The following is a 26,221-nucleotide window of genomic DNA, read 5'->3' on the forward strand; positions in this document are numbered from 1 at the left end:
CTCACATTTCACAGCATTATTTGTTCTGAATGGTGTACCAATTTACTCTTCTGCAGTGGAACATTCTGGAGACTTGACAGAAAAAGAAATAAGGGGAATTTTTTCATGCCAAGCCTATCAGAAAATACAGAAGGCTAAGAAGCAGCACCCTAGAACAACTGTATTCTAGCAGTGAATGACCACCAACCCTTTTTGAAGCACAAAAATCGCAAGTTCTACTTCTCTGAAAAAACATTTAAAATTTTATTTTGTTTATTAAGTCACAGAAATAAAATCATATCCTCTTACAAGTTATTTTAATTGTATACAAACTCTCTTGTAAACAAAGAACATAAGTGATTAAAGCCAATGTTTATATACTAAAGGAGTACATACTTAGCAAGTATAATGGTCAAAGTGAAGAAACTTTGCACAAGACCCTCAGTACCTTTTCAGCTTCCTTTTGGAGGAGGAGCACAAAGTGCAGTATCTTCAAAACTCAAGTCTAATCTGAAATCAACTGAACGTAAATAAAACCCAGCTAGAAGAACTGAGAACAGAAAAGCTTCAACATTGAAGTCACCAATTGGAAGTGTTAATATTGTTAACTGAGTTATGCAATATTGCAACTTTATATCAATAAAATAAGCAGTAAACCTGTCATACTGAAATTTGTATTTCCTATCGTGTGTAAAAACCCAAGGTTACTCTCATACTGAGGAGTCATGAACACACTCTTTAGAGGTACACTTAAAAGCCTCCAATAAAGGGAAAGCATAACATCTGTTTGAATAGCAAGTAAAAAAGTCTTTTTATACCATTAAGTATATTAGGGAGGAAATATTAAATGTCTATAATTGCAGCACCCTCTGCATTCAGTGTGCGACTCCAAACACAAGGAAAGAAACCAGTGTACAGTACTAGTACTGTTTAAATAACATAAGTTTATATATTGCAGCATAAGTAATACTACATACATACATTCTTAGTACATGCTGGTATATATGTTCTCAAGCACATATATACACCCAGTCACAAGTGCACTTCACGCATCCTTTCAACCCCCGCCCCCCCATTCATGCCCATTCACAGTATCTGAAGGTAGATTGCTGTGTTGTTCTAAGCTATCACTTTTTATAAAAGCACATGCTAAAAGATCATGTCCACTGTAGTCTCGCAGCAACACTCGGAACGATCACACAAAACCCAGGAAAAGTTAGTGCACACACAAAATTAAGATAAAAAAGGTCTTTGGAGTTCCAATCACACAGTTAGTATAGCAATCCCACAATTGTGAAGACTAATTATAAGCTTTATAATTGATTAAGTTGCACAGTGCAAAGAAATGTCCATTGACTCTTTTGTGTGAAGGGAATGCTGGAAGCCACATGGGTAAGTTCAATGGATAGTTCATATATACACGTGACCAGGAACACCCAAACCAGATTTGTGCTCTTACATTATTCATTCTGAATCACGATGCACTTCTGAAGCATCAGCTCTGCAAATTGGGCAGGTACGATTTGCCTGTAAAACCAGAAATAAAAGAAAGTTTAATGCACTGATAAATACACTCGTTAAGGTAACAGTGTCTGCAACCCAGAAACAAAATGAAATTGCTACTCGCAGTGATCAAGAGTACCCAAAAGGGACAAAAAAAAAAAAAAAAAAAAAAATAAAAATCCAGTGTGCACCCATTTTCTGTTACTTTAGAGTATGTGAAAATGACCTAAAAGTTTTGTAAACTCAAGAAAAATACAGTGGGCAGAGAAACCCACCATCACTAGAGAAGCAGGACAGAGGTGGAAAAAAAGTGCCCTATATTAGTGCATCCTAGTCTTACTAGCTCTTTATCATGAATCACAGCTTTTTAGGATCTCACTACCCCGTTATCCCAGCAGAAGAGCATAAGTCTATCATGCAGGCTTGGCCAAAGCTTGAAAGCTGAGCAGGGGGAAAAAAGAGAAGGGTTTTTAGTAACAGATACAACACACAATCTGACTAAACAGCTCCAAAGCTGAACGTGCATAAAAGTTTTAAGTTTAGCCCTTCAGTGAAAAACTTGTTGAGAATACACCAATTCATAAAATAATTCATATTGGAATGATCCTCAGGAGGTCTCTAGTCCAGTCTCCTGCTCAAAGCAGGGTCAGCTGTAAGGTCAGACCTTGTTACTCAGGGCTCTCTCCCATTAGGTCCTGAAAATATCCAGGACAGATGCTGCACAGCATCTCTGGACCCCTGTTCAACTACTTGTTCTTGTGTATTTCATTAAATTAATTCCCCTTCGCATCTTAACATAACTGGTATAAAGATGAATTAGGTGCACATAATGCATCATAGGCTGCAATGTGTATCCTCTCTTAACTTGCTATTCCTTCAGGCAAGCTAACTTTCTGTAACATGAGAGCTGCACAATGAACTGAAATTATCATAAGAAACATTAAATAGAAATGTTCTAGCTGAAGTGAACCACATTAAGAAGAAAAGGATTTACAGCCTGAGCCTTCAGGGTGAATACAGGTCATATTTCAAGTTTTTCTTTGGTACTATGAATAAATTCTGCTTTTTTTAAAAAAAAAAAAAGATTTCTCATGTATTCCTTTCACTCAAGGAGTTATCTATAAACAATCAGACATTGTGAAACATGGTAAAATTGAGAGTTGAAAAGACTGACAAGCAAAAAGTATAATCTCTCTCTTGTTAATCTTGTCCCACTCACTGTTTAACCTCTCTTTCATTAGTCTTCAGCTTTATTTAACACAGATTTTTTTCTCACTGTAGTCTAATATATAGGCACATAATTCAGGATAAAATAGGTTTTCCCCTGGCTATCTCATATTGTCTAAAAAAGTGCTTCTATGTAGGGTTTTATAACTACAGGACAGGCAAAAATCCAAATTTCATATGTAGACAAGTCAAAGTTTGCTTTGATGCCTTCTATTGTTGCATCACCAGCTTGTAATGGAATAGTAATTTTTACTAAAAATTTACCAATGATAATGTGTTCCCTTGCGCAGTTTATCAACACGGGATGTGAATTTAAAGTGCAAAAGTTATTTTACCCCACTCCCTAAACACAGTCTAAAAATTTGTGTTGACATAGTGTAACTGTACTCCCTTTAGACTCAGATTACACAAATCTTTCAATTAAAGAGAAACCTGCCTAGGTGACACTGTTATGCTGATGTGTTTTTTCTAAAGTCAGTCATCCTTTAGCCAATACTAGTGTTAAAAGTCAGCAATTTCTAAGCTTGGTTAGAAGCATCAGCACAAAATTGCCTCACAAATACTACAGTTCACTTCAGATTGCTAAAAAAAGAACACCTCAAAACTGTTTTTTTCCCCATTTTATTGATCTCTAAAGGCTATCTTCACTACCATTTGATTGCCGATTGAAAATGCTTAATGTAACATAAGAACTGCCATACTGAGTCAAACCAAAGCTTCATTTAACCAAATACTCTGAATTGAACAGCGACCAACAGCAGGTGCACAAAAAAGAGCATACATGATATTTCCCTGATACATTCCCCTACCTTCCAGAAGTCTGTGGGTCAAGTGCTTTTTGAGCCAGATGCAATGTCTTTGCATCAATAACTCTGGGAGGAATTATTTTTTCAAAAACTTATCAACCCTCACAGAATTTCAGCATCCACAATGTCATGGGGTGTATGACACCCAATGGTCCTAGTTCTCATTTCAGAAGAGGGAGCAAGCTATTGTTCCTTGTTTACCTTCTCTCCATGCCACACACAGAATCATAGAATATTTCAAGTTAGAAGGGACCCATAAGGATCATTGAGCCCAACTCCCTGCTCTTCACAGGACTACCTAAAACTAAACCATATGACTAAGAGCATCGTCCAGACACTCCTTGAACTCAGATGGGCTTGGTGCTTTGACCACTTCCCTAGAGAGCCTGTTCCAGTGACCGACCACCCACTCAGTGAAGAACCTTTTCCTAAGGTCCAAGCTGAAATTCCCCTGATGCAGCTTCATTCCATTTCCTCGTGTCCTATCACTAGTCACCAGAGAGAGGAGATCAGCACCTCCCCTCCGCTGCCCCCCTTGAAGAAGTTGTAGACTACAATGAGGTCACCCCTCAGCCTTCTCTTCAAGCTGAACAAACCAAGTGACCTCAGCCACTCCTCATAAGTCTTGCGCTCGAGGCCTTTCACCATCTTGGTCGTCCTACTCTGGACACACTCTAATAGTTTGATGTCCTTCTTATATTGAGGTGCCCAAAACTGCACACAGTACATGAGATGGGGCTGCACCATTGCAGCATAGAGGGGGACAATCACCTCCCTCAACTGGCTAGCTATGCTGTGCTTGCTTGATGCACTCCAGAACACGGTTGGCCCATTTGGCTGCCAGGGCACACTGTTGACTCATATTCAACTTGCCATCCACCCAAACCCCCAGATCTCTTTCTGCGGGGCTGCTCTCCAGCTTCTCATCCCCCATTTTGTACATATAACCAGGATTACCCAATCCCAGGTGGAGAATCCGGCACTTGCTCTTGACTGCGCTTGACATGACTAAGCTTTATGCAATTATATGGTTTAACGAGTCCAGTGTGGAAACATGCTTCAGCCTTGCCCCGGACATGAATAGCAGGGGACTGGAAAATATTCTGTACTGACACTTGCATATATGTTAATTTGAGTTAGTTGACAATCACTGTATAAAACAGTCTAAATACATACCTATGAATGTTAACATGCTTTAAACAATATATTTCAAGCTAGAACAACTAGATGTTTACAGTCATGGAATCATAGAATCATAGAATGGTTTGGGTTGGAAGGGACCTTAAAGATCATCCAGTTCCAACTCCCCTGCCACAGGCAGGGACACCTTTCCTCTAGACCAGGTTGCTCAAAGCCTCATCCAATCTGGCCTTGAACACTGCCAGGGAGGGGGCAGCCACAACTTCTCTGGGCAACCTGTTCCAGCATCTCACTACCCTCACAGTAAAGAATTTCTTCCTAATATCTAATCTAAATCTACCCTCTTTCAGTATAAACCATTCCCCCTCGTCATATCACTACATGCCCTTGCAAGAAGTCCCTCTCCTGCTTTCCTGTAGGCCCCCTTCAGGTACTGGAAGGCTGCTATAAGGTCTCCCTAGAGTATTCTCTTCTCCAGGCTGAACAGCCCCAACTCTCTCAGCCTCTCTTCATAGGAGAGGTGCTCCAGCCCTCTGATCATCTTAGTGGCCCTCCTCTAGACTCGCTCCAACAGGTCCACGTCCTTCTTATGTTGGGGGCCCCAGAGTTGGATGCAGTCCTCCAGATGGGGGTCTCACAAGAGCGGAGTAGAGGGGCAGAATCATGTCCCTCGACCTGCTGGCCACGCTGCTTTTTACGCAGCCCAGGATACGGTTGGCTTTCTGGGCTGCAAGCACACATTGCTTGCGTATGTGGAGGCGTATAGCTACCTCCTCCACAAGGAAGAAGAGAAGAGTTTTAGTGGTTGGAGACTCGCTCCTAAAGGGAACTGAGGGCCCAATATGCAGAGCTGACCCCCATCACAGGGAGGTCTGCAGCCTGCCTGGAGCCTGAATCAGGGATATCACCAGGAAACTCCCCAACCTGGTGCAGGCCACAGACTACTACCCCCTGCTGATCTTCCAGACAGGTGGGGAAGAAGCTGCATCCCGTAGTCTGAGGGGGATGAAGAAAGACTACAAGGCCCTAGGACGGTTGGTGAAAGAGTCTGGGGCACAAGTTATTTTCTCCTCCCTCCTTCCATTTTCGGGTGATGACGTGGGATGGAATAGTAGGATTCTCTCTATAAATGCCTGGCTACGAGACTGGTGCTACAGACAGGGCTTTGGGTTTTTCGATAATGGCTGGTTTTATAAGACACCAGACCTGACAGTAAGACATGGGAAAGGCTTATGTCGTAGGGGCAAAAGGGTTCTGGGACAGGAATTAGCAGGGCTCATTTGGAGAGCTTTAAACTAGATTCGAAGGGGGATGGGGTAGTAGCTGGGCTTGCACCACTGGGGCAACGCTCTAGTGATGAGGTAGACCAGGAGGCCTCCCATCCCCCTAGGGTGAAATCGGTGTGCTCAGCTCGCTCCCTGAAATGCCTGTACACCAATGCACGCAGCATGGGGAATAAACAGGAGGAGTTAGAAGTCTGTGTTCGGTCGGGGGGTTGTGATCTAGTGGCAATCACAGAGACTTGGTGGGACGCCTCGCATGACTGGAATGTGGTCATGGATGGCTATGTCCTGTTCAGGAAAGACAGGCCACTAAGGAGAGGTGGTGGAGTTGCTCTTTATGTGAGTGAGCAGCTAGAATGTATTGAGTTCTGTCCAGGGGCGGATCAGGAGCGAGTTGAGAGTTTGTGGGTACGGATTAAGGGGCAGGCTGGCAGGGGTGATACTGTTGTGGGTGTCTATTACAGGCCACTGGATCAGGATGAGGAGGGTGATGAGGCCTTCTACAGGCAGCTGAGAGCAGTCTCTCAATTACAGGGCCTGGTTGTCATGGGGGATTTCAACTACCCTGATATTTGCTGGAAGGCCTACTCAGCCAGCCATCCTCAGTCCAGGAGGTTCCTCCAGTGCATTGATGATAACTTTCTGATGCAAATGGTGGATGAGCCAACTAGGAGAGGAGCGTTGCTGGATCTTGTGCTCACTAACAAGGAGGGTCTGGTTGAAGAGGTGAAGGTTGAGGGCAGCCTTGGTTGTAGTGACCACGAGATGGTAGAGTTCAGGATCTCATGTGGCAGGAACAGAATAGCTAGCAAAATCACAACCCTGGACTTCAGGAGGGCCAACTTTGGCCTTTTCAAGCAATTGCTAGGGGAAATCCCATGGGACAGGGTACTAGAAGGTAAGGGGGCCCAAGATAGTTGGTTAGCATTCAAGGACTGCTTCTTCCAAGCTCAAGATCAGAGCATCCCAGCAGGTAGGAAGTCAAGAAAGGGTACCAGGAAACCTGCATGGTTAAACAGGGAACTGCTGGGCAAACTCAAGTGGAAGAAGAGAGTGTACAGATCACGGAAGGAGGGGCTGGCCACTTGGGAGGAATATAAGTCTGTTGTCAGAGGATGTAGGGAGGCAACTAGGAAAGCTAAGACCTCCTTGGAATTAAACCTTGCAAGAGAGGTCAAGGACAACAGAAAGGGCTTCTTCAAATACATTGCAGGTAAAGCCAACACTAGAGGCAAGGTAGGCCCACTGATGAATGAGGTGGGGGCCCTGGAGACAGAGGATAAAAAGAAGGCGGAGTTACTGAATGCCTTCTTTGCCTCTGTCTATACTGCTGGAGGCTGTTCTGAGGAGCCCCGGACCCCTGAGGCCCCAGAAGAAGTCAGGATAGAGGAGGAGTCTGTCTTGGTTGATGAGGGCTGGGTCAGGGACCAATTAAGCAACCTGGACGTCCATAAATCCATGGGCCCTGATGGGATGCACCCGCGGGTGCTGAGGGAGCTGGCGGAAGTCATTGCTAGGCCACTCTCCATCATCTTTGCTAAGTCGTGGGCAACGGGAGAGGTGCCTGAGGACTGGAGGAAAGCGAATGTCACTCCAGTCTTCAAAAAGGGCAAGAAGGAGGACCCGGGTAACTATAGACCGGTCAGCCTCACCTCCATCCCTGGAAAGGTGATGGAACAAGTTGTCCTTGGTTCTGTCTCTAGGCACATCAAGGATGGGGGATCATTAGGGGCACTCAACATGGCTTCACCAAGGGGAAGTCATGCTTAACCAACTTGATAGCCTTTTATGAGGACATAACCCGGTGGATAGATGATGGTAAAGCTGTGGATGTGGTCTATCTCGATTTCAGTAAAGCGTTTGACACAGTCTCCCACAGCATCCTCGCAGCTAAACTGAGGAAGTGTGGTCTGGATGATCGGGTAGTGAGGTGGATTGTGAACTGGCTGAAGGAAAGAAGCCAGAGAGTGGTGGTCAATGGGACAGAGTCCAGTTGGAGGCCTGTGTCTAGTGGAGTCCCTCAAGGGTCGGTACTGGGACCAGTACTATTCAATATATTCATTAATGACTTGGATGAGGGAATAGAGTGCACTGTCAGCAAGTTCGCTGATGACACAAAACTGGGAGGAGTGGCTGACACACCAGAAGGCTGTGCAGCCATTCAGAGGGACCTGGACAGGCTGGAGAGTTGGGCGGGGAGAAATTTAATGAAATATAACAAGGGCAAGTGTAGAGTCCTGCATCTGGGCAAGAACAACCCCATGTATGAGTACAAGTTGGGGACAGACCTGTTGGAGACCAGCGTAGGGGAAAGGGACCTGGGGGTCCTAGTGGACAGCAGGACGACCATGAGCCAGCAATGTGCCCATGTGGCCAAGAAGGCCAATGGCATCCTGGGGTGTATTAGAAGGGGTGTGGTCAGCAGGTCGAGAGAGGTTCTCCTCCCCCTCTACTCTGCCCTGGTGAGGCCACATCTGGAATATTGTGTGCAGTTCTGGGCCCCTCAGTTCAAGGAGGACAGGGAACTGCTAGAGAGAGTCCAGCGCAGAGCCACGAAGATGATTAAGGGGGTGGAACATCTCCCTTATGAGGAGAGGCTGAGGGAGCTGGGTCTCTTTAGCTTGGAGAAGAGGAGACTGAGGGGGGACCTCATTAATGTTTATAAATATGTAAAGGGCAAGTGTCATGAGGATGGAGGCAGGCTCTTCTCAGTGACATCCCTTGACAGGACAAGGGGCAATGGGTGCAAGCTGGAACACAGGAAGTTCCACATAAATATGAGGAGAAACTTCTTTACGGTGAGGGTGACCGAACACTGGAACAGGCTGCCCAGAGAGGTTGTGGAGTCTCCTTCTCTGGAGGCATTCAAAACCCGCCTGGACGCGTTCCTGTGTGATATGATCTAGGTAATCCTGCTCCGGCAGGGGGATTGGACTAGATGATCTTTCGAGGTCCCTTCCAATCCCTAAAATTCTGTGATTCTGTGATTGCTGGCTCTTGTTGAGCTTCTCGTCAACCATCACCCCCAAGTCCTTCTCCTCAGGGCTACTCTCCATCCATTCTCCGCCCAGCCTGTATTTGTGCTTGGGATTGCCTTGACCCACATGCAGGACCTTGCACTTGGCCTTGTTGAACTTCATGCGGTTCGCACGGGCCCACCTCTCAAGCCTGTCAAGGTCCCTCTGGATGGCATCCCTTCCCTCCAGCGTATCGACCACACCGCACAGCTTGGTGGTGTTTTCAAACTTGCTGAGGGCGCACTCAATCCCACTGTCCATGTCGCCGACAAAGATGTTAAACAGGACCGGTCCTAATACCGATCCCTGAGGAACACCACTCATCACTGGTGTCCACTTTGATATTGAGCCGTTGACCGCAACTCTTTGAGTGCGACCGTCCAGCCAATTCCTTATCCACCGAGTGGTCCATCCGTCAAGTCCACGTCTCTCCAATTTAGAGACAAGGATGTCGTGCGGGACAGTGTCAAATGCTTTGCACAAGTCCAGGTAGATGCCATCAGTCACCCTTCCCCTATCCACCAGCGCTGTAACCTCATCGTAGAAGGCCACCAAATTTGTCAGGCACGATTTGCCCTTAGTGAGGCCATGTTGGCTGTCACCAATCACCTCCTTATTTTCCATGTGCCTTAGTATAGTTTCCAGGAGGATCTGCTCCATGATCTTGCCAGGCACAGAGGTGAGACTGACTGGCCTGTAGTTCCCCAGATCATCTTTTTTTTTCTTTTTGAAAATGGGGGTTATGTTTCCCCTTTTCCAGTCAGTGGGAACTTCACCAGACTGCCACGACTTCTCAAAAATGATGGATAGTGTCTTAGCAACTTCATCCGCCAGTTCCCTCAGGACCCGCAGATGCACCTCATAAGGTCCCATGGACTTGTGCACCTTCAGGTTCCTTAGATGGTCTTGAACCTGATCTTCTCCTACATTGGGCGATTCTTCATCCTCCCAGGCCCTGCCTCTGCCTTCTGTGACTTGGGCGGTGTGTGGCTGGAGCGCTTGCCAGTGAAGACCAAGGCAAAGAAGTCTTTGAGTACCTCAGCCCTTTCGATATCCTGGGTAACCAGGTCTCCTGTTTCCTTCCGGAGAGGGCCCACATTTTCCCTAGTCTTCCTTTTATCACCAATGTACCTATAGAAGCATTTCTTGTTGCCCTTGACATCCCTGGCCAGATTTAATTCTATCAGTCAGGGCTTTAGCTTTCCTAACCTGGTCCCCGGCTGCTTGGACCATTCCTCTGTATTCATCCTAGGCTACCTGCCCTTGAGCTCCTTGTTCATCCATGCACGCCTCCTGGCGCTTTTGCCTGCCTTCCAGTCATCTTGTTGATTTTCAGACATGCTTTCCTACAGTATTCTAAACCTAAGCATATATTTCATTCGAATAAGTTCTACTGAAAAACAAAGTACCAGTGTTGTGGAAACATTTACACCAGTTCTACATTCTGTAAAAGCTTTAGAATATATTGTCTGCTTGACATGGTTTTACCTGGCAAGCAGCCAAATACCACGTAGCTGCTCACTTGCTGTCCCCCACCCCTCAGGGAATGGGGAAGAGAATTGGAAAGGCAAAGGTAAAGAGACTCGTGGGTTGAGATAAAGCAAGGTAATAATAGAAATAAAATAATAATAAATAATAATAATAATATACAAACAAGTTATGCACAGTGCAACTGCTCACCACCCGCTGACCAATGCTCAGCCCATCCCTGGCTAGCGATCCTGGAGGAGAGAAATCCCCAAACTGCAACCCCGGAAGAGTGAGAGCTCTTCCCGGCCAACCCTCATCTATATACTGCACATAACATTGCATGATATGGAATATTCCATTGGCCAATTTGGATCCATTACTCTGGCTGTGCTCCCTCCCAGCTTCTTATGCATCTGCACACTAGCAAAGCATGGGAAGTTGAGAAGTCCTTGATTTCTTAGCAACAACTAAAAACATCAGTGTATTATGAACATTCTTCTCATACCAAATCTGTCCTGGTTTGGACTAAAACAGAACCAATTTTCCTTTCAGTGATTTTTACTTTCAGCTAAGTCTTTTCTAAGTAACTGCACTTTCTGAAACTAACTGCATGTTTTGCAGACAGTGTCTGCTTCCAGGACTGATAACGCTCGAAGCTTATAGTTATTATTGATGCACCAGTAGGGATGTTATGCAGAAAGGCTCTTGCTGTACTTATTCTTAGAGAAACCAAGGTCATTGCTAAATTCCTCACTGCTTACAAGTGAAGAGCCAAAGGGGGGTCGCACCTGCAGGGAGGAGCAGACAGGGCAGGTGACCCAAAATTGACCAACGAAGGTATTCCATCCCATACACATCATTCTCAGTATAAAGCAGGGGGATCACGAGGGTCCCTTCCCCTTCTGCTATGGCCAGCGTCCAAAGAGGACTCTGTCCGTTTTCCTGCTGCCCCCGATCCCTATCTGTGCATCCCTGAATCCAGTTCCTGTCTGTTGCTGGTCCCAGTCTGGGCCTTCCCGAAGTCTGCCCTGCAGTGCCGGTGGTGACGTGACCGACATCGGGGGAGCTCGATCTTGGTTTTGTATATATTTGTATATATTTGATTATTTCTATTATTATTATTATACTCTCTTTCATTATTATAGTTCATTAAAACTGTTTTAACTTTCCAACCCATAAGTCTCTCTCCCTTTTCCCTTTCCCTTCCCCTTCTGGGGGGTGGGAGGAGGGTTAACAGAGAGCATCTGCCACCAGTTTAATAGCCAGCCCAGCTTTAAACCATGACAAAATCCCACACGAAATCCAAAACACAACTCTATTCTAGCTACTAAGAAAAAAAATTAGCTCTATCCCAGTTGAAACCAGGACAGTACTCTATCCCAAAGTTGTTTTCAGATTACTTTTTTTTTTAATCCTATCATTATTCATGATGCTTCATTAGGCAAAAAACTACTGCCAATATCAAATCCAGTACTTCACTTTATGCACAGGATATCTACTGTATGCATGAGGCAGTCATTTCCTTGACCTTATAAAGCCTAGAAATCATAGGATTTTATCCAAGTAAAAAATGTATATTCTCTATAGGAATACATTTGTCAGCAAAGTATGAGAACTTTTTTATTTTTAAAATATATCTTAAAATGATGTCACATAAGATTGCATCTGTAATTCTCTAGGAAATGTTTGACATGCTTCTTTCACATAGGACTGTTGAATATTTGATATTGCAACACAGACTACAGACAGATTAAAGTAAATCTGAATAGAATTTTTTAAATTTTTTTTTTTTAAAATATCTCTCAACCATGCCTTATACTTATAAAAATAGATACTTTTTCATTTGTCCTAAGAATTCAAATTCATAGTGATAGGAGGGATTCTTATAGGAGCACTTTCTACCAGTGAAGATCATTCTCCTCATATTCCTTTTAAAATGACCCTATTCCAATTATTATTACAAAGAAATATCTTTTGTTAATTGCTAAAAAATAATATTTCTATACTGTAAGGAGGCAACAAAAAGATAAATTCAGCTTGTGCCTTTTTTTTGTTACTTCAGAGCCTATATATCAAAAATGAGAAACAAGAGATGAAATGCAGTAGAAAACTAAAAAGAAAAATGAAACTACAAACTAGGACATTATAAATTACATCCAACACATTTTATTTACCTTAAGCCATTTATCAACACACTTGGCATGAAACTCGTGGTTACAGGGTAAGACTCTAAGCAGCTGCCTTGCCTCAAAGTCACACATACACACTACACACCTAAAAAAAAAAGACAGCAAATATCTATAAACTTTCCCATTTAATAACAATTTATATTCTATAGGCAGCTTATAAGGTGTGTCTGCAAAAGGTTTTTTTTAAAACCACTGGAGTATCTACAGTGATCAAACTTTTGTGGGTATAGACCTCTAGTGGACCAGTGTAAAATGAGAATTGCTTTTGTTTTGTTCACCATGGTTTCAAATCCCAAAGCAGACAAGGGCTCAAACTCATACCCATGAGAGTTCACTGGCCCAAGCAGTAAATAGATTGTATTACCATAATTCAAAATACTGGAGTTGCTGATATAAACAGGTAGTGCAAACCCTATAGCATATTTCTTTCAGTTTTAACTTTAATTTTAGCTATATTAAAATAAAAAACAGAAAACTTGCTTTGAGTATTTCTCAAAGCCATAATTGATTAAAGATCACACACATTTTTACTATGAAAAATTTCTCCTTAAATTACATCTATATTCTGTTGTACATGTTTTTTAAACACATTTCTTCCCCAGGGGCATCATCAACTTAAGTTCTTCGGTACTTTTATTTTTCTTATTCCCTACTATGTTAAAAATAACATTGAAGTTTGCTCTAAGTGGAAGATCAGAGAAAAAAACTCTACTGTTCAATTTCAAACATTTGACAGCACTGTATATCACTTTCACTGCCTCCCACCTATAGCTCATTTCTCTGTTATGTAGATCTTTCAAACAGAAAATATAACTGTAAACTGCAAAGACTGTTAAAAGCTCTTCCAGGAGCACTTTAAATTTTAGTAATTGGATAATATTTCAATATAGGCTGAATTCCAAGTTGATGATGGCCATTTAATATCTAGTATGCCAAGCAAAAATTTGGAAAACTTTTTAAAAATACTGAATAACTAAATTTGAACATCTAACTGAAGTTAGACTATGCAGAATTTTAAAGCCAAGATAAATGATATCTGATTTGAAAAATGGTTGAAGAAAATTTATCTTTTTTTATTTGAGTGCTTTTAGAGCACTTGTGTTACAGTATTTGCCTAGTTGAGGCTGCAGCCTAAAGGAATGGAAACACACGTAAAGTATGTAAATTTGAGATAGATGCACTTACAATGTCTGTTCTGATTGATGATTGCTTGGATTGAACCTGTAAGATGGAAGCTGTTCAATGTCTGCCTTTGTCAGTCCTCGAGGTTTGGCTTCTCCTAGACGTTCTGCCAAATTCAGCAGTGCCTATGAAACAAGGAATTTGGACTTTTTAACATTCATTGCTCAAACAAGCTCCAGCTCTAACAGAAGTGATTTCTTCTGCCATGTCGCTATCCCACCAGGTAGCAAAACCCACCTCTCCATCAAGATACGTTTAGCCTTGCTTCTCTCTCTCTACAACTGCAAGCGCTATGGAAAGATGTCTTTCAAAGTTTGATCATTGATGAATCTTTCTAAACTGCATAAGATAGTATCTTTGGGATTTCTAAATTTCCATGACCTAAGTGTTAACCACTCCTGCAGTTGTATTCATAGAATCATAGAATGGTTTGGGTTGAAAGGGACCTTAAAGATCATCTAGTTCCAACCCCCCTGCCATGGGCAGGGATACCTTTCCACTAGACCAGGTTGCTCAAAGCCCCATCCAACCTGGCCTTGAACACTGCCAGGGAGGGGGCAGCCACAACTTCTCTGGGCAACCTGTTCCAGCATCTCACTACCCTCACAGGAAAGAATTTCTTCCTCATATCTAATCTAAATCTACCCTCTTTCAGTTTAAAACTGTTACCCCTCGTCCTATCGCTACATGCCCTTGTAAAAAGTCCCTCTCCTGCTTTCCTGTAGGCCCCCTTCAGGTACTGGAAGGCTGCTATAAGGTCTCCCCGGAGCCTTCTCTTCTCCAGGCTGAACAACCCCAACTCTCTCAGCCTCTCTTCATAGGAGAGGTGCTCCAGCCCTCTGATCATCTTTGTGGCCCTCCTCTGGACTCATTCCAACAGGTCCATGTCCTTCTTACATTGGGGGCCCCAGAGCTGGACACAGTACTCCAGGTGGGGTCTCACAAGAGCAGAGCAGAGGGGCAGAATCACATCCCTTGACCTGCTGGCCACACTTCTTTTGATGCAGCCCAGGATACAGCTTGATACATGTTTTGCTTTGAAAGTGAACCCCCATCCCCCACACAATAGTGTGGGTAGTGAGAAGAAAACGTTGATAAACTTGCTTTCTAGGAATATGCAATGAGCCTAGCTCTATGCAGTCAAGAGTTTAAAGGGACAACTTTTGACTCCCATTCCACTTCTTGGGACAGCTGAATTAAGACATGGAGATTTTATGCTGAACCTTTGGAAACAATGGCATGACATCAAACTGAATAGAGACACTTTCTGATTAAATTTTGTACTCATGCATATAGGTAGAACACTGTACGTAAGTGCTTCTCATGTAAATTATTCCTGCTCCCTCACGAGGGGCTCCAGAACTTAATAGAGAACTGAAGCACAGAAGTTAAGAGATCTGATGAAAGATGCAAAGAGTACAGATACTCAAATAGCCCAAAACCTGGAGCCCAACATGTCAGCTACAATATGATGCTTCTTTTAACTAGCACAAGAAGCATTATAGGAGAGCTTGTCATTACACTGTAAACGCTATGCGACTGCGTAAATACACAGCTCTGAGCAGAAGCAAGGAGAAATAGATACATGAGGATGGGTAGGCAGCAGCTGAGGTTTTTCTGAACAGAATCTGATGGGAATCCAACAGCCTGAGAAGCAGCAAGGACAAGAGTTGGGATGAGCCCTCAATTATCTAAGACACCACTGACATTTTATTTCAAAATATGTGATTTGCTGTACTCAAGATTTATTGTCAAGAAAAAATATACATTAAGGGATTCTTGCCAACATCATATTTACCTGAATTCATCCTATAATGTTTACACTAATCTGTAAAGTTAGCAAGGCACATAAAAAGCACTAAGTTATAGCATATTCAAAAGAATAGGATATTTATGCTCGACATTTAAAAATCAAGCAAAATGCAAAAAGAAGAGTCACATCTAGAATGGAAAGTTGGGGAATTTAACCATCGCTAAACTAAAAGGATAGTTTCTGGGGAAAGGCAATAGATACAAAATAAGAGTGTTTCTAACATCCAGTGTTAGAAACTAGTATAAAAAAAATGTTTCTAGATTCTGCCTTCATAAACATTACATTTATTTAATTCCATTTCCGTCTTTGAAAAGCAAAAGACCATTTAAGTTCATCTATTGAATTAACCTCTGCTCCTCATGAATATGTACTTCACACACCAACCTCATAGTTTTCCACCTCTCCATCTTCCACATCCAATTCAAAACTGAAAGCTGGTCCAACTGTAGGTGGCACTGGAAGCACTGATCTACCAGAAGAACAAAGAACAGTAAGACTCAACATCTTCCTGAAGGAAAGCATGCAAACATATGGCAGAGGTAGAGATATGTTATTGATCCTTCTGTCTTTGTTTAGCCCGCACCCAGGGCTCAACAATAGCAGTTTTTCTCTCACCCAGTGTCCCTTTCCCCAAATGAGGAAGGGAATTGGGAAAAAGAGAGGGAGACTCATGGGATTAAGTAAACCAGATTTAATGAAATGAAGAAAATAAATATAAATGACAACACAAAACAGACAAAAATATACTCTTCTACAAATCACTGGTAAGTTGCTCCAGGAATCACCACCACAACAACAAACAAAGGCAAAGCAATTATATGCAAAGAGAACAGGAAAAAGCCCTCAACTCTTCCCAGCAAACCCTCTCTTTTATTGTGAGCTTGATGTCAATGATATAGAATACACCTGTGGGACAGCCTGGGTCAGCTGCCCCAGATTTAACTGCTAAGGGCCTTGATCACCATGGCTGACCACAAACTGAAACCAAATCCCAATGAAACCAGGACAGGATTCCACCCCTTATTCTATATCATTTACATCAAGTCACTACCATTTTTCCCCATCCCTCAACATAAATACACATCTACACAGATACTCTCTCCAGTCCATTGAATCAATGCAGTCCGAATACATGGGTTCCATTTCTCATAATATTTCTCAGGGCAGGAAAAAATATTGGTATGGGATCCACTCAGTAGCTCAGGACCAGGCCTCCATATGGTGTTATGGACTGTTGAAGTTGGGCACAGCGGGATGGTGTATTGCATCTTGATCTTGCAGCGCATGTATCTGCTGCAGCCCATGTTCAGGGTCTGTGGTGATTCCTACTATAACGAATGACACTTAGCATCATACAGTTCTTTGCTATTCTCACCCAGAATCAAATCTCCTTGGGGTACACATTTAACTTCCCCATCCTCCTGCATCATCCACCATGTGCAACCAGGTCCTTGAGCCAAAGCAATTCCACCAGTGGGTTTGCCTTTGCTCAAGGCAGGAGTAATCCAAACTGTTTTCCCCAACATATTTCTTGTATGAACCACAGGGACTTTATCCCCCTCTACAGTGCACAACAGCTCGGATTGAGCAGGACCAGCCCCATTGATAGATCCCCTGGTATTAACTAACCAGGTAGCCTTTGCTAAGTGTTCATCCCAATTTTTGAAAGTCCCATCACCCATTTCTTTCAGTGTCATCTTCAACAGCCCATTACATCGTTCCACTTTCCCGGCGGCTGGTGCATGGTAGGGGATGTGAAATATGCATTCAATACCATGCTCTTTAGCCCAGGTGACTATGAGGCTATTTCAGAAATGAGTCCCATTGTCTGATTCTATTCTTTCCGGAGTGCCACGTAGCCACAAAATCTGCTTTTCAAGACCCACAATAGCGTTACGGGCAGTGGCATGAGGCACAGGGTATGTTTCCAACCAGCCGGTACTTGCTTCCACCATTGTGAGCACATAGCACTTGCCTTGGCAGGTTCGTGGAAGCGAGATGTAATCAATCTGCCAGGCCTCTCCATACTTATATTTTAGCCATCGTCCTCCATACCACAGGGGTTTCAGCTGTTTGGCTTGTTTAATTGCAGCACATGTTTCACATTCGTGGATGACCTGTGCGATGGTGTCCATGGTCAAATCCACCCCCTCAGTCACGGGCCCATCTGTATGTTGCATCTCTGCCTCGATGGCCCGATGTATTATGGGCCCACCGAGCTAAAAATAATTCACCTTTATGCTGCCAGTCCAGGTCTACTTGAGATACTTTGATCTTAGCAGCTTGATCCACATGCTGGTTGTTCTGATGTTCCTCAGTGGCTCTGCTCTTGGGTACGTGAGCATCTACATGACGTACCTTCACAACCAGCTTCTCTCATCAGGTAGCAATATCCTGCCATAATCCAGCTGCCCAGATGGGTTTGCCCCTGCGCTGCCAGTTGTTTTTCTTCCAGTGCTCTGGCCATCCCCACAGGGCATTTGCTACCATCCATGAGTCAGTATACAGGTAGAGTACTGGCCACTTTTCTCACTCAGCAATGTCTAGAGCCAGCTGGATGGCTTTTACTTCTGCACACTGACTCGACTCACCATCTCCCTCAGCTGCTTCTGCCATTCTCATGTAGGACTCCACACAGCAGCCTTTCACTATCACCGCTTGCCTACAATATGACAAGATCCATCAGTGAACAAGGCATGCTGCTTCTCATTCTCAGATAGTCTATTGTATGGTGGGGCCTCTTCAGCACACATGAACTCCTCCTCTGGCACCATTCCAAAAATCTTTGCTTTCAGGCCAGTCCATGATTACTTCCAGAATTCCTGGGCAATTAAGGTTCCCTATTCAGGCCCGCTGGGTAATCAATGCAACCCACTTACTCCACATAGCATCAGTTGCATGATGTGTAGAGGGGGTCTCTCCTTTAAACATCCAGTTCAACACTGGCAATCTGGGTGCCGGGAGGAGCTGTGCCTCAGTACCAATTACTTCTGAAGCAGCTCAAACTCCTTCATAAGCTGCGAGTATCTCTTTTTCTATTGGAGTATAATGGTCCTCTGATCCTCTGTATCCCCGGCTCCAAAACCCCAGGGGTTGACCTCAAGTCTCCCCTAGTGCCTTTTGCCAGAGGCTCCAGGTAGGACCATTCTCCCCAGCTGCGGTATAGAGGACATTCTTTACTTCTGGTCCCATCCAGACTGGTCCAAGGGCCACTGCATGGACTCTCTCTTGTTTAATTTGCTCAAAAGCCTGTTGTTGCTCAGGGCCCCACATTGGGCACCAAATAAACTGTCTTCATTTAGCCTGCACCCAGGGCTAAACAATAGCAGTTTTTCTCTCACCCAATGTCCCTTCCCCAAATGAGGAAGGGAATTGGGAAAAAGAGAGGGAGACTCATGGGATTAAGTGAACCAGATTTAATGAAATGAAGAAAATAAATATAAATGACAACACAAAACAGACAAAAATATACTCATCCACAAATCACTGGCAAGATGCTCCAGAAATCACAACAACAAACAAGGACAAAGAAATTATAGGCAAAGAGAGCAGGGGGAAAAAAAAAAAAACAAACAAAACCCAGTTCTTCTCAGCAAACCCTCTCTTTTATAGTGAGCTTGATGTCAATGATATAGAATACACCTGTGGGCCAGCCTGGGTCAGGTGCCCTGGATTTAACTCCTAAGGGCCTTGATCACCATGGCTGGCCACAAACTGAAACCAAACCCCAGTGAAACCAGGACACCTTCTTAAAGCAACAAACTCTAAGAATCAGTAAAAAGGTTAAATTCGAAATTAAGAATTAAAATTCAAAGTAAAGGAGTCAAAGGAAAGCTAATTGCGCCACTTTTTGATACTGATTGTTGTATTGCATTTTTAAATTGCATGTATATTGCTATGACAACTCATACTTACAGTAAGGCTCACAGTTATTACAGAAATTAATCTCTTGATATCCTGCATCACAGAGTTAATATTAATATTGAACAGAGTTTCTGGTTTTAAATTTGACTAATTTAATAATTTAAATAGATAGATAGAATATCAACAAAGATAAATAACCCAAGTTCACTTAGCTCCCCAATACAAAAGCATTCAAGCACTTGAATAGGATAGAATAGAATAGAATAGAATAGTTCAGTTGGAAGGGACCTATAATGATCATCTAGTCCAACTGCCTGACCACTTCAGGGCTGGCCAAAAGTTAAAGCATATTATTAAGGGCATTGTCCAAATGCCTCTTAAACGCTGACAGGCTTGGGGCATCGATCACCTCTCTAGGAAGCCTGTTCCAGTGTTTGACCACTCTCTCGGTAAAGAAATGCTTCCTAATGTCAAGTCTGAACCTCCCCTGATGCAGCTTTGAACCATTCCCATGTGTCCTGTCAGTGGATACCAGGGAGAGGAGATCAGCACCTCCCTCTCCACTTCCCCTCCTCAGGAAGTTGTAGAGAGCAATGAGGTTGCCCCTCAGCCTCCTTTTCAATAATACACATAACAAAGAAAATTACAATATTGTACTGGGCCAACTTCCACATTGACAGCAGACACAACTATACATTCCCATATAACATGGATTTGGCCAGAGAAGAACCTCTTCAGATATAAAGTCAAGAGCGTGCCATTTTTCTGTTTTTTCTTTTAAGTTAAAAAAGCATCTCCATGCCAACATAGTAATATGGGTCAAAGTTTAATGCACAACCATAGAAATAAAAAATCCACAGCACTATAAATGTCATCTAATTAAACTAATCAGGAATGATTGTGACACACTGTCCCTGAGTAGACAGGCAAGCAGCTATAACATCAGAGCAGAGTTTGTGAGAATGCACAATGAAAAGTTTAACAACTTCACTGAATCATATATCCTGGTGCTATTTTGATGCAAGTCAAACTGCAGAGTCAGAAACTATAGATGTTGTGGCAAAACAACAAATGACAAAGTTGGATTATCTCCCTGTCAATGACACCTTTAAAATAAATCCTCATTTTCTAAGCATTTTGTGTTAATTTCAAAAACAGAACCTACAAAGAACAATAAATTCCATGTCACATATCTAAACTAAAGCAGATGGGATCTACTTTAAAAGGTTACTGATAATCCCTTAATGTTACTTCTCCCATCCCTTCTCTTCCAGAAATGGTTAATCAGGTGCAGTAGTTCAAAAGCTGTAACCGATTATCAGTTCAGAAGAAAGAAAACCCCCCAAACCGAAAACCACACCCACATCCAGAAGGCTCACAGAATCACAGAATGGTTAAGGGTTGGAAGGGACCTCTGGAGATCATCTAGTCCAACCCCCTGCCAAAGCAGGTTCACCTAGAGCATGTTGCACAGGGTTGCATCCAGGCGGGTTTTGAATATCTCCAGAGAAGGAGACTCCACAACCTCCCTGGGCAGCCTGTTCCAGTGCTCTGCCACCCTCAAAGTAAAGTTCCTCCTCATATTCAGATGGAACTTCCCATGTTTCAGCTTGTGCCCATTGCCCCTTGTCCTGTCACTGGGCACCACTGAGAAGAGTCTGTCTCCCTCCTCTTGACACCCACCCCTAAGGTATTTGTAAGTGTTGATAAGATCCCCTCTCAGTCTTCTCTTCTCCAAGCTGAACAGACCCAGCGCTCTCAGCCTCTTGAGAGCTCCCCTCATTATGTTTCAGTAATTAATTAAGAGTAAATTGATTTGACTGGTTTGTTGTTTTTTTTTTTTTGTAAGGACTGTTAGATCTTTATGCTACATAAGTAGACTTTAGGACGTAACCATGGATATAACTCATAACTATTATCCAAGAATCAAGTGTAACCATTCTATATTGAACATCTTCAAGGAGATTTCAACAGAAAGAAGAGGCATAGCAAATCCCAAAACTACATTATCATAAAACTGTTCACTTGTACTTGGTTTTTCCTTGCTCAGGTATGTATGCTGTTCAAATAGACTGGAAACTTTAAATATAACTACAAGTTTTCTTATTCCTTGGGATTGTCTGAACTGTCTGTACCCTGTGGTAGAGCCCAAACATAAAAAAACATTGAGGGGATCAACTAGCTTACAGAGTTATTTAGTAGTCTATGAGTACAATGTGCTTTGGACTTACAGCACATAGGGTAATAGGCTGGGATGGTACGAGTGTGGTGGTATTGGTTGCTGTGATCGATATCTACTGCGCCCTGTGAGTCTTCGAGGCATAAAAGGTGGGTAAGGCTGTAAAAAGGAAGAAAAACGTCAATATTTTCTTGTCTTATTTAATAATGAAATTAAATGAAAAGTAAAAGTTGAAATACATTTTAAATAAGGCATTATCCAAAAAAATCCAGCCCTGTCCAAGCCAAAAAATACCAGCCTTTTCAAACAATTGTTTTGACCAACAAATCTCATCAGTACTATACAATTATACTATCCTGCAGGAAAAAAGTAACAATGCTAGCCAGAAACCCTTGTAAGCTAGCTAATAAGCATTTTGTAAGGCTTAGCCTATATACAGGCTGATTTGGACAGGCAGGACTTGAATTGGTGAACATGCTGCAAACCAAAAGCTGAGGGCTTTCGACCTGGTGCAATGCACTGGCTTGTGCAGCTGATTGGGTAGGAATGAGAGTTTTAAACAGCATATATATAGTTCTTTTGCTGGTATAAGCCAAATATCCATTAGGGGGCACTGCCAGGATGCTCCACAGCAAAACCACTTTAAATAAAGAGCAAGGTTTAAAATTATTAAATAAAGAAATCACATTCAGAGTTGGGCTCAATTACACTCACTTTTGGGAGGAGAGGCTGTAACCTTTCAACTGCATACAGATATAGCGCCTAAAGAGACATCCAATTTTACATCTTCAACACATTCTTCCCATAGGAGAAAAAGACTTTTCCTGTTTTGATTTGCATGCAAAGCTCTTTAGTTTACTTACCTAAGTCCTCAGTATGACTGTTTAAAACATCTTGCACTGTCTACTAAAATGGGAGCAGGTAAAGAATTGTAACTTAGACATAAATTGTATTTTTCTAAAAATACTCAATAGTGAAAAAAAATGTTAGCAGATTTTTAGAACCAAAATTCACACACAACTACTGAAATGATATTCAGAGGCCTTGAGACATATACTTTTATGAAAAATGTTCACTCAAAGATTTTGTTAGCATGTTTTCATTCTTCAAAGTTTGAGCCCTCAGACTATATGAAGTAAGTCTAACCGTAAAAACCAACCACCCTGACTTTCCACAGCTGCAGCCACTGATGAAATTCAATTGCAAAAATGCCATTTTTCAATAAAATGGTTATAACTTAGAGCAAAGATCAAGAACTTGAACTCAGCACACATGATGATGTAGTACAAAAAGCAATACTTACAAATCCAAATGAAACCTCTTGGTGTAAAGGATCATGGGTTAAGAACTGGATAGGAGCTGAGGAAGTCAATGTTGGTGGATGAGTTGATGGAGGGTAGGTAAAACTTCCTATAGGAAGATGCTCTCCAAGCAGTTCTACTTCATTCTCTATCCTTTGAAGTGGCTAAAAGAAACACAGGGTTTGTTGTATTAATAGAAAACAAGTTTTTCTAATTTATTTTTTAATACCAAAAAAAACCACAACTCCAAATTTTATGGAGTTGTACTGGGTATATGTGGCAAGATTTTAGTAGTGGCGGGGGGGCTGCAGGGGTGGCCTCTGTGGGAAGAGGTACGGGGCTGCCTTGTGCCAGACACATCTGGTTCCAGCTGGCTTGGCAATGGACCCACTGCAGGCCAAAGCTGAGCCAATCAGCAGTGTTGGTGGTCTCTGTGAAAAACTATTTAAGAAAGGGGAAAAAAAAAAGCTGGATGGAGAGTAGGAGGGAACAAAAAAGAGTGAGAAACAGCAGAGGGAATACCAAAGTCAGAGAAGGAGAAGGATGAGGAGGAGGTGCTCCATGGCACCAGATCAGATATTCCCTGCAGCCTGTGGAGGACCCACTCTAGAACAGATTGATATTTCCCAAAGGAACTGTGGCCCATTGAGAACCCATGACAGAGCAGATTTTCCTGATAGGACTGCAGCCCATGGAAGAACCCACACTAGAGCAGATTTTCCTGACGGACTGCAACCCGTGAAGAACCCACGCCGGAGCAGAGGAAAGGTGTGAAAAGGAAGGTGCAGCAGAGAATGACTGCTATATACTGACCATAACCCCCCACCCCTCCTCCCTCTTGTGCCGCTTGGGCAGGGAGCAGAATCTGGAGGAGAAGAACTACTAGCAGTGGATGAGGATTGAGTCAGGGATTGATTACTTGAGAGAACTTGACCCATACAAGTCCATGGGACCAGATGGACTACATCCAAGGGTGCTGAGAGAACTGGCTGATGTCCTTGCAAGGCTGCTCTCTATCGTCTTTAAAAGGTTGTGGAGATCAAGGGGAGATCCCAGACAACTGGAGAAAGGCAAACATTGCATTCATCAACAAAAAAGGCCAAAAGGACAATCTGGGAAACTACAGGCCAGTCGACCTTACTTCAGTCCCTGGGAAAATCATGGAGTGAGTCCTCTTGGAACATATTTCTGGGCACATGGAAGAGGGAACAGTCAGCATGGCTATACCAAGGGAAAATCATGCTGGATCAACCAGATTGTCTAGTATGATAAGGTGACTGGATTTGTGGATGAGGGGAGAGCAGTGGATGTCATTTACTTCAACTTTAGCAAGGCTTTTGACACTATCATCTCCCACAATATTCTTGTAACCAAGTTTGGATGTTACAGTCTGGATGGGTGGACAACCAGATGGATAAAAAATGGTTGGATGATCAGGCTTAGATCACAGTGGTTAATGGGTCATACTCTACCAAGATGCTGGTAACAAGTGGTATACCGCAGGGACCTATCCTATTTAACGGCATTATCAGTCACCTGGAAGAGACAGAGTACTTGCTCATGAAGTCTACAGCTGATATCAAATTGCGGAGAACAGTCCATACACTGGAAGGTAGAGCTGCCATACAGCAGGACGTGGGCAGGCTGGAGAAATGGGCCAACAGGAACCTTATGATATTCAACAAGGACAAATGCCAAGTCCTGCACCTGGGAAGGAAGAACCCCTGGCAACAATATAGGCTGGGGAATGACTGGCTGTGAAGCAGCTCTGCTGAAAAGGCCCTGGGGCCCTCGGTAGACAGCAAGCAGAACATGAGCCAACAGTGTGCCCTGGCAGCAAAAAGGGCTAGCAGTATCTTGGGCTGTATTAACAAACAGTAGCATAGCATAGTACATTGAGTGAAGTGATTATCCACCTTCTACTCAACACTTGTTAGACCTCATGTAGAATACTACATCCAGTTTTGGGCACCCAAATAAAAAAAAAAAAAAAAAAAGAAATTGTTAAAGTGGAACATGCTCAAAGGAGGGCCACCAAGATGGTCAGGGAACTGGAGCATTTGTCCTATTAGCAGAGCTTGAGGGAACTGGGCTTTTTCTGCCAGGAGAAGAAAAGGCTTGGGGGAGGAGGGAAGGACACCTAACAGTGGCCTTCCAATACCTGCAGAGATTTGATCAAGAAGATAGAGCCAGGCTCTTTACAGTGGTCCATGGTGGAAGGACAAGAGACAATGGGCATAAGTCAAAACAAAAGAGGTTCCAGCTAAATACAAAGAGAAGCTTTTTCACCATGAGGACAGTCAAGCAGTGGAACAGGAGCCTAGAGAGTTTGTGTAGTCTCCATCCTTGGAGGTTTTCAAGACCCAACTGGAAAAAGCCCTGAGCACCCTCACTTGACCTTGTAGCTGACCCTGTTTCGAACAGAAGGTTGAACTAGAGACCTCCTGAGGTGTCTTCCAATCTGAATTATCCTCTGATCCTGTGATCCCTTTCATCAGACTGCATATATAAGGCAGCAACTGACTTCCTTAATAGAGACATGTTCTCAAACTGAAGAAAATAGTTCTACTTCACTACCATAAGGAATAATTGAAGGCACACTGATGTATGAAGAATTAAGAAGTTTCTTACAAAAACAACTCAGCATTTCCCTGTGAAGCAAAAATCTTCATTATGAACACCATGATTTATACTTATAAATAATCTACTGCCATGTTTAGGGTAGATACATTATCTTGAAGTTATACTTTTTCTATTAGGAAAGATCAATTCAAATCTCATCTCATTTTGGTCTCATTTTTCAGGAAAACCTTAACTCTGCTATTTCACTAATTCACCCTTCTTTTCCCAGTACTGAATACCACATGCTTCAAATTAGTCAGATATGAAAGTCATCTTGTGGAAGCAAAGGAAAAGGAAAAATCGTTTCCCCATTCTACTGAACAAACTTTAAATAGTCAGCATTTTTAAGGCAATAATTCTTCTAGCAAGACTTGACAGCAAAAAATCAAGCTATCGAACAGAGCTAAAAGTTAACAAGGGAGCCTATTCCTGAAGCTAAATTAGCAACCTAAGTTAAGAAAGAAGCCCTGACGTTTTCTGAGGGAAGACATCCTGATTACCAGAGAAAACTGCAGAACCGTTCCCCCATGACTATAATGAAATTATTACAATAGTGCCAACACCTGACATTTAACACAGCAGTATTTGTTACTACTCAAAACAATCTGAGTAGTATTTGTTAGCAATACTGAAATTATTTTGTATT

The 26,221-nt window shown here is 42.8% G+C and overlaps 1 protein-coding gene across 1 annotated transcript in view; it reads right to left on the reverse strand.

Annotated features, from left to right (window-relative positions):
- Positions 1–1,096: 1,096 nt before the first annotated feature.
- Positions 1,097–26,221, reverse strand: part of LOC137675703 (E3 ubiquitin-protein ligase RNF38-like) — a 182,768-nt gene continuing 157,643 nt past the window's right edge. Inside the window, exons 6-11 of the mRNA XM_068421896.1 lie at positions 22,956–23,117; positions 21,705–21,811; positions 15,994–16,078; positions 13,800–13,921; positions 12,600–12,699; positions 1,097–1,506 (exon numbers count right to left, since the gene is read on the reverse strand). Of these exons, the coding sequence (XP_068277997.1) occupies positions 1,444–1,506; positions 12,600–12,699; positions 13,800–13,921; positions 15,994–16,078; positions 21,705–21,811; positions 22,956–23,117 (639 nt within the window). The 3' untranslated portion in view covers positions 1,097–1,443. The remainder of the gene's footprint in view (positions 1,507–12,599; positions 12,700–13,799; positions 13,922–15,993; positions 16,079–21,704; positions 21,812–22,955; positions 23,118–26,221) is intronic.

The sequence above is a fragment of the Nyctibius grandis genome, chromosome W (genome assembly GCF_013368605.1).
Source record: "Nyctibius grandis isolate bNycGra1 chromosome W, bNycGra1.pri, whole genome shotgun sequence".
Lineage (NCBI taxonomy): Eukaryota > Metazoa > Chordata > Aves > Nyctibiiformes > Nyctibiidae > Nyctibius > Nyctibius grandis.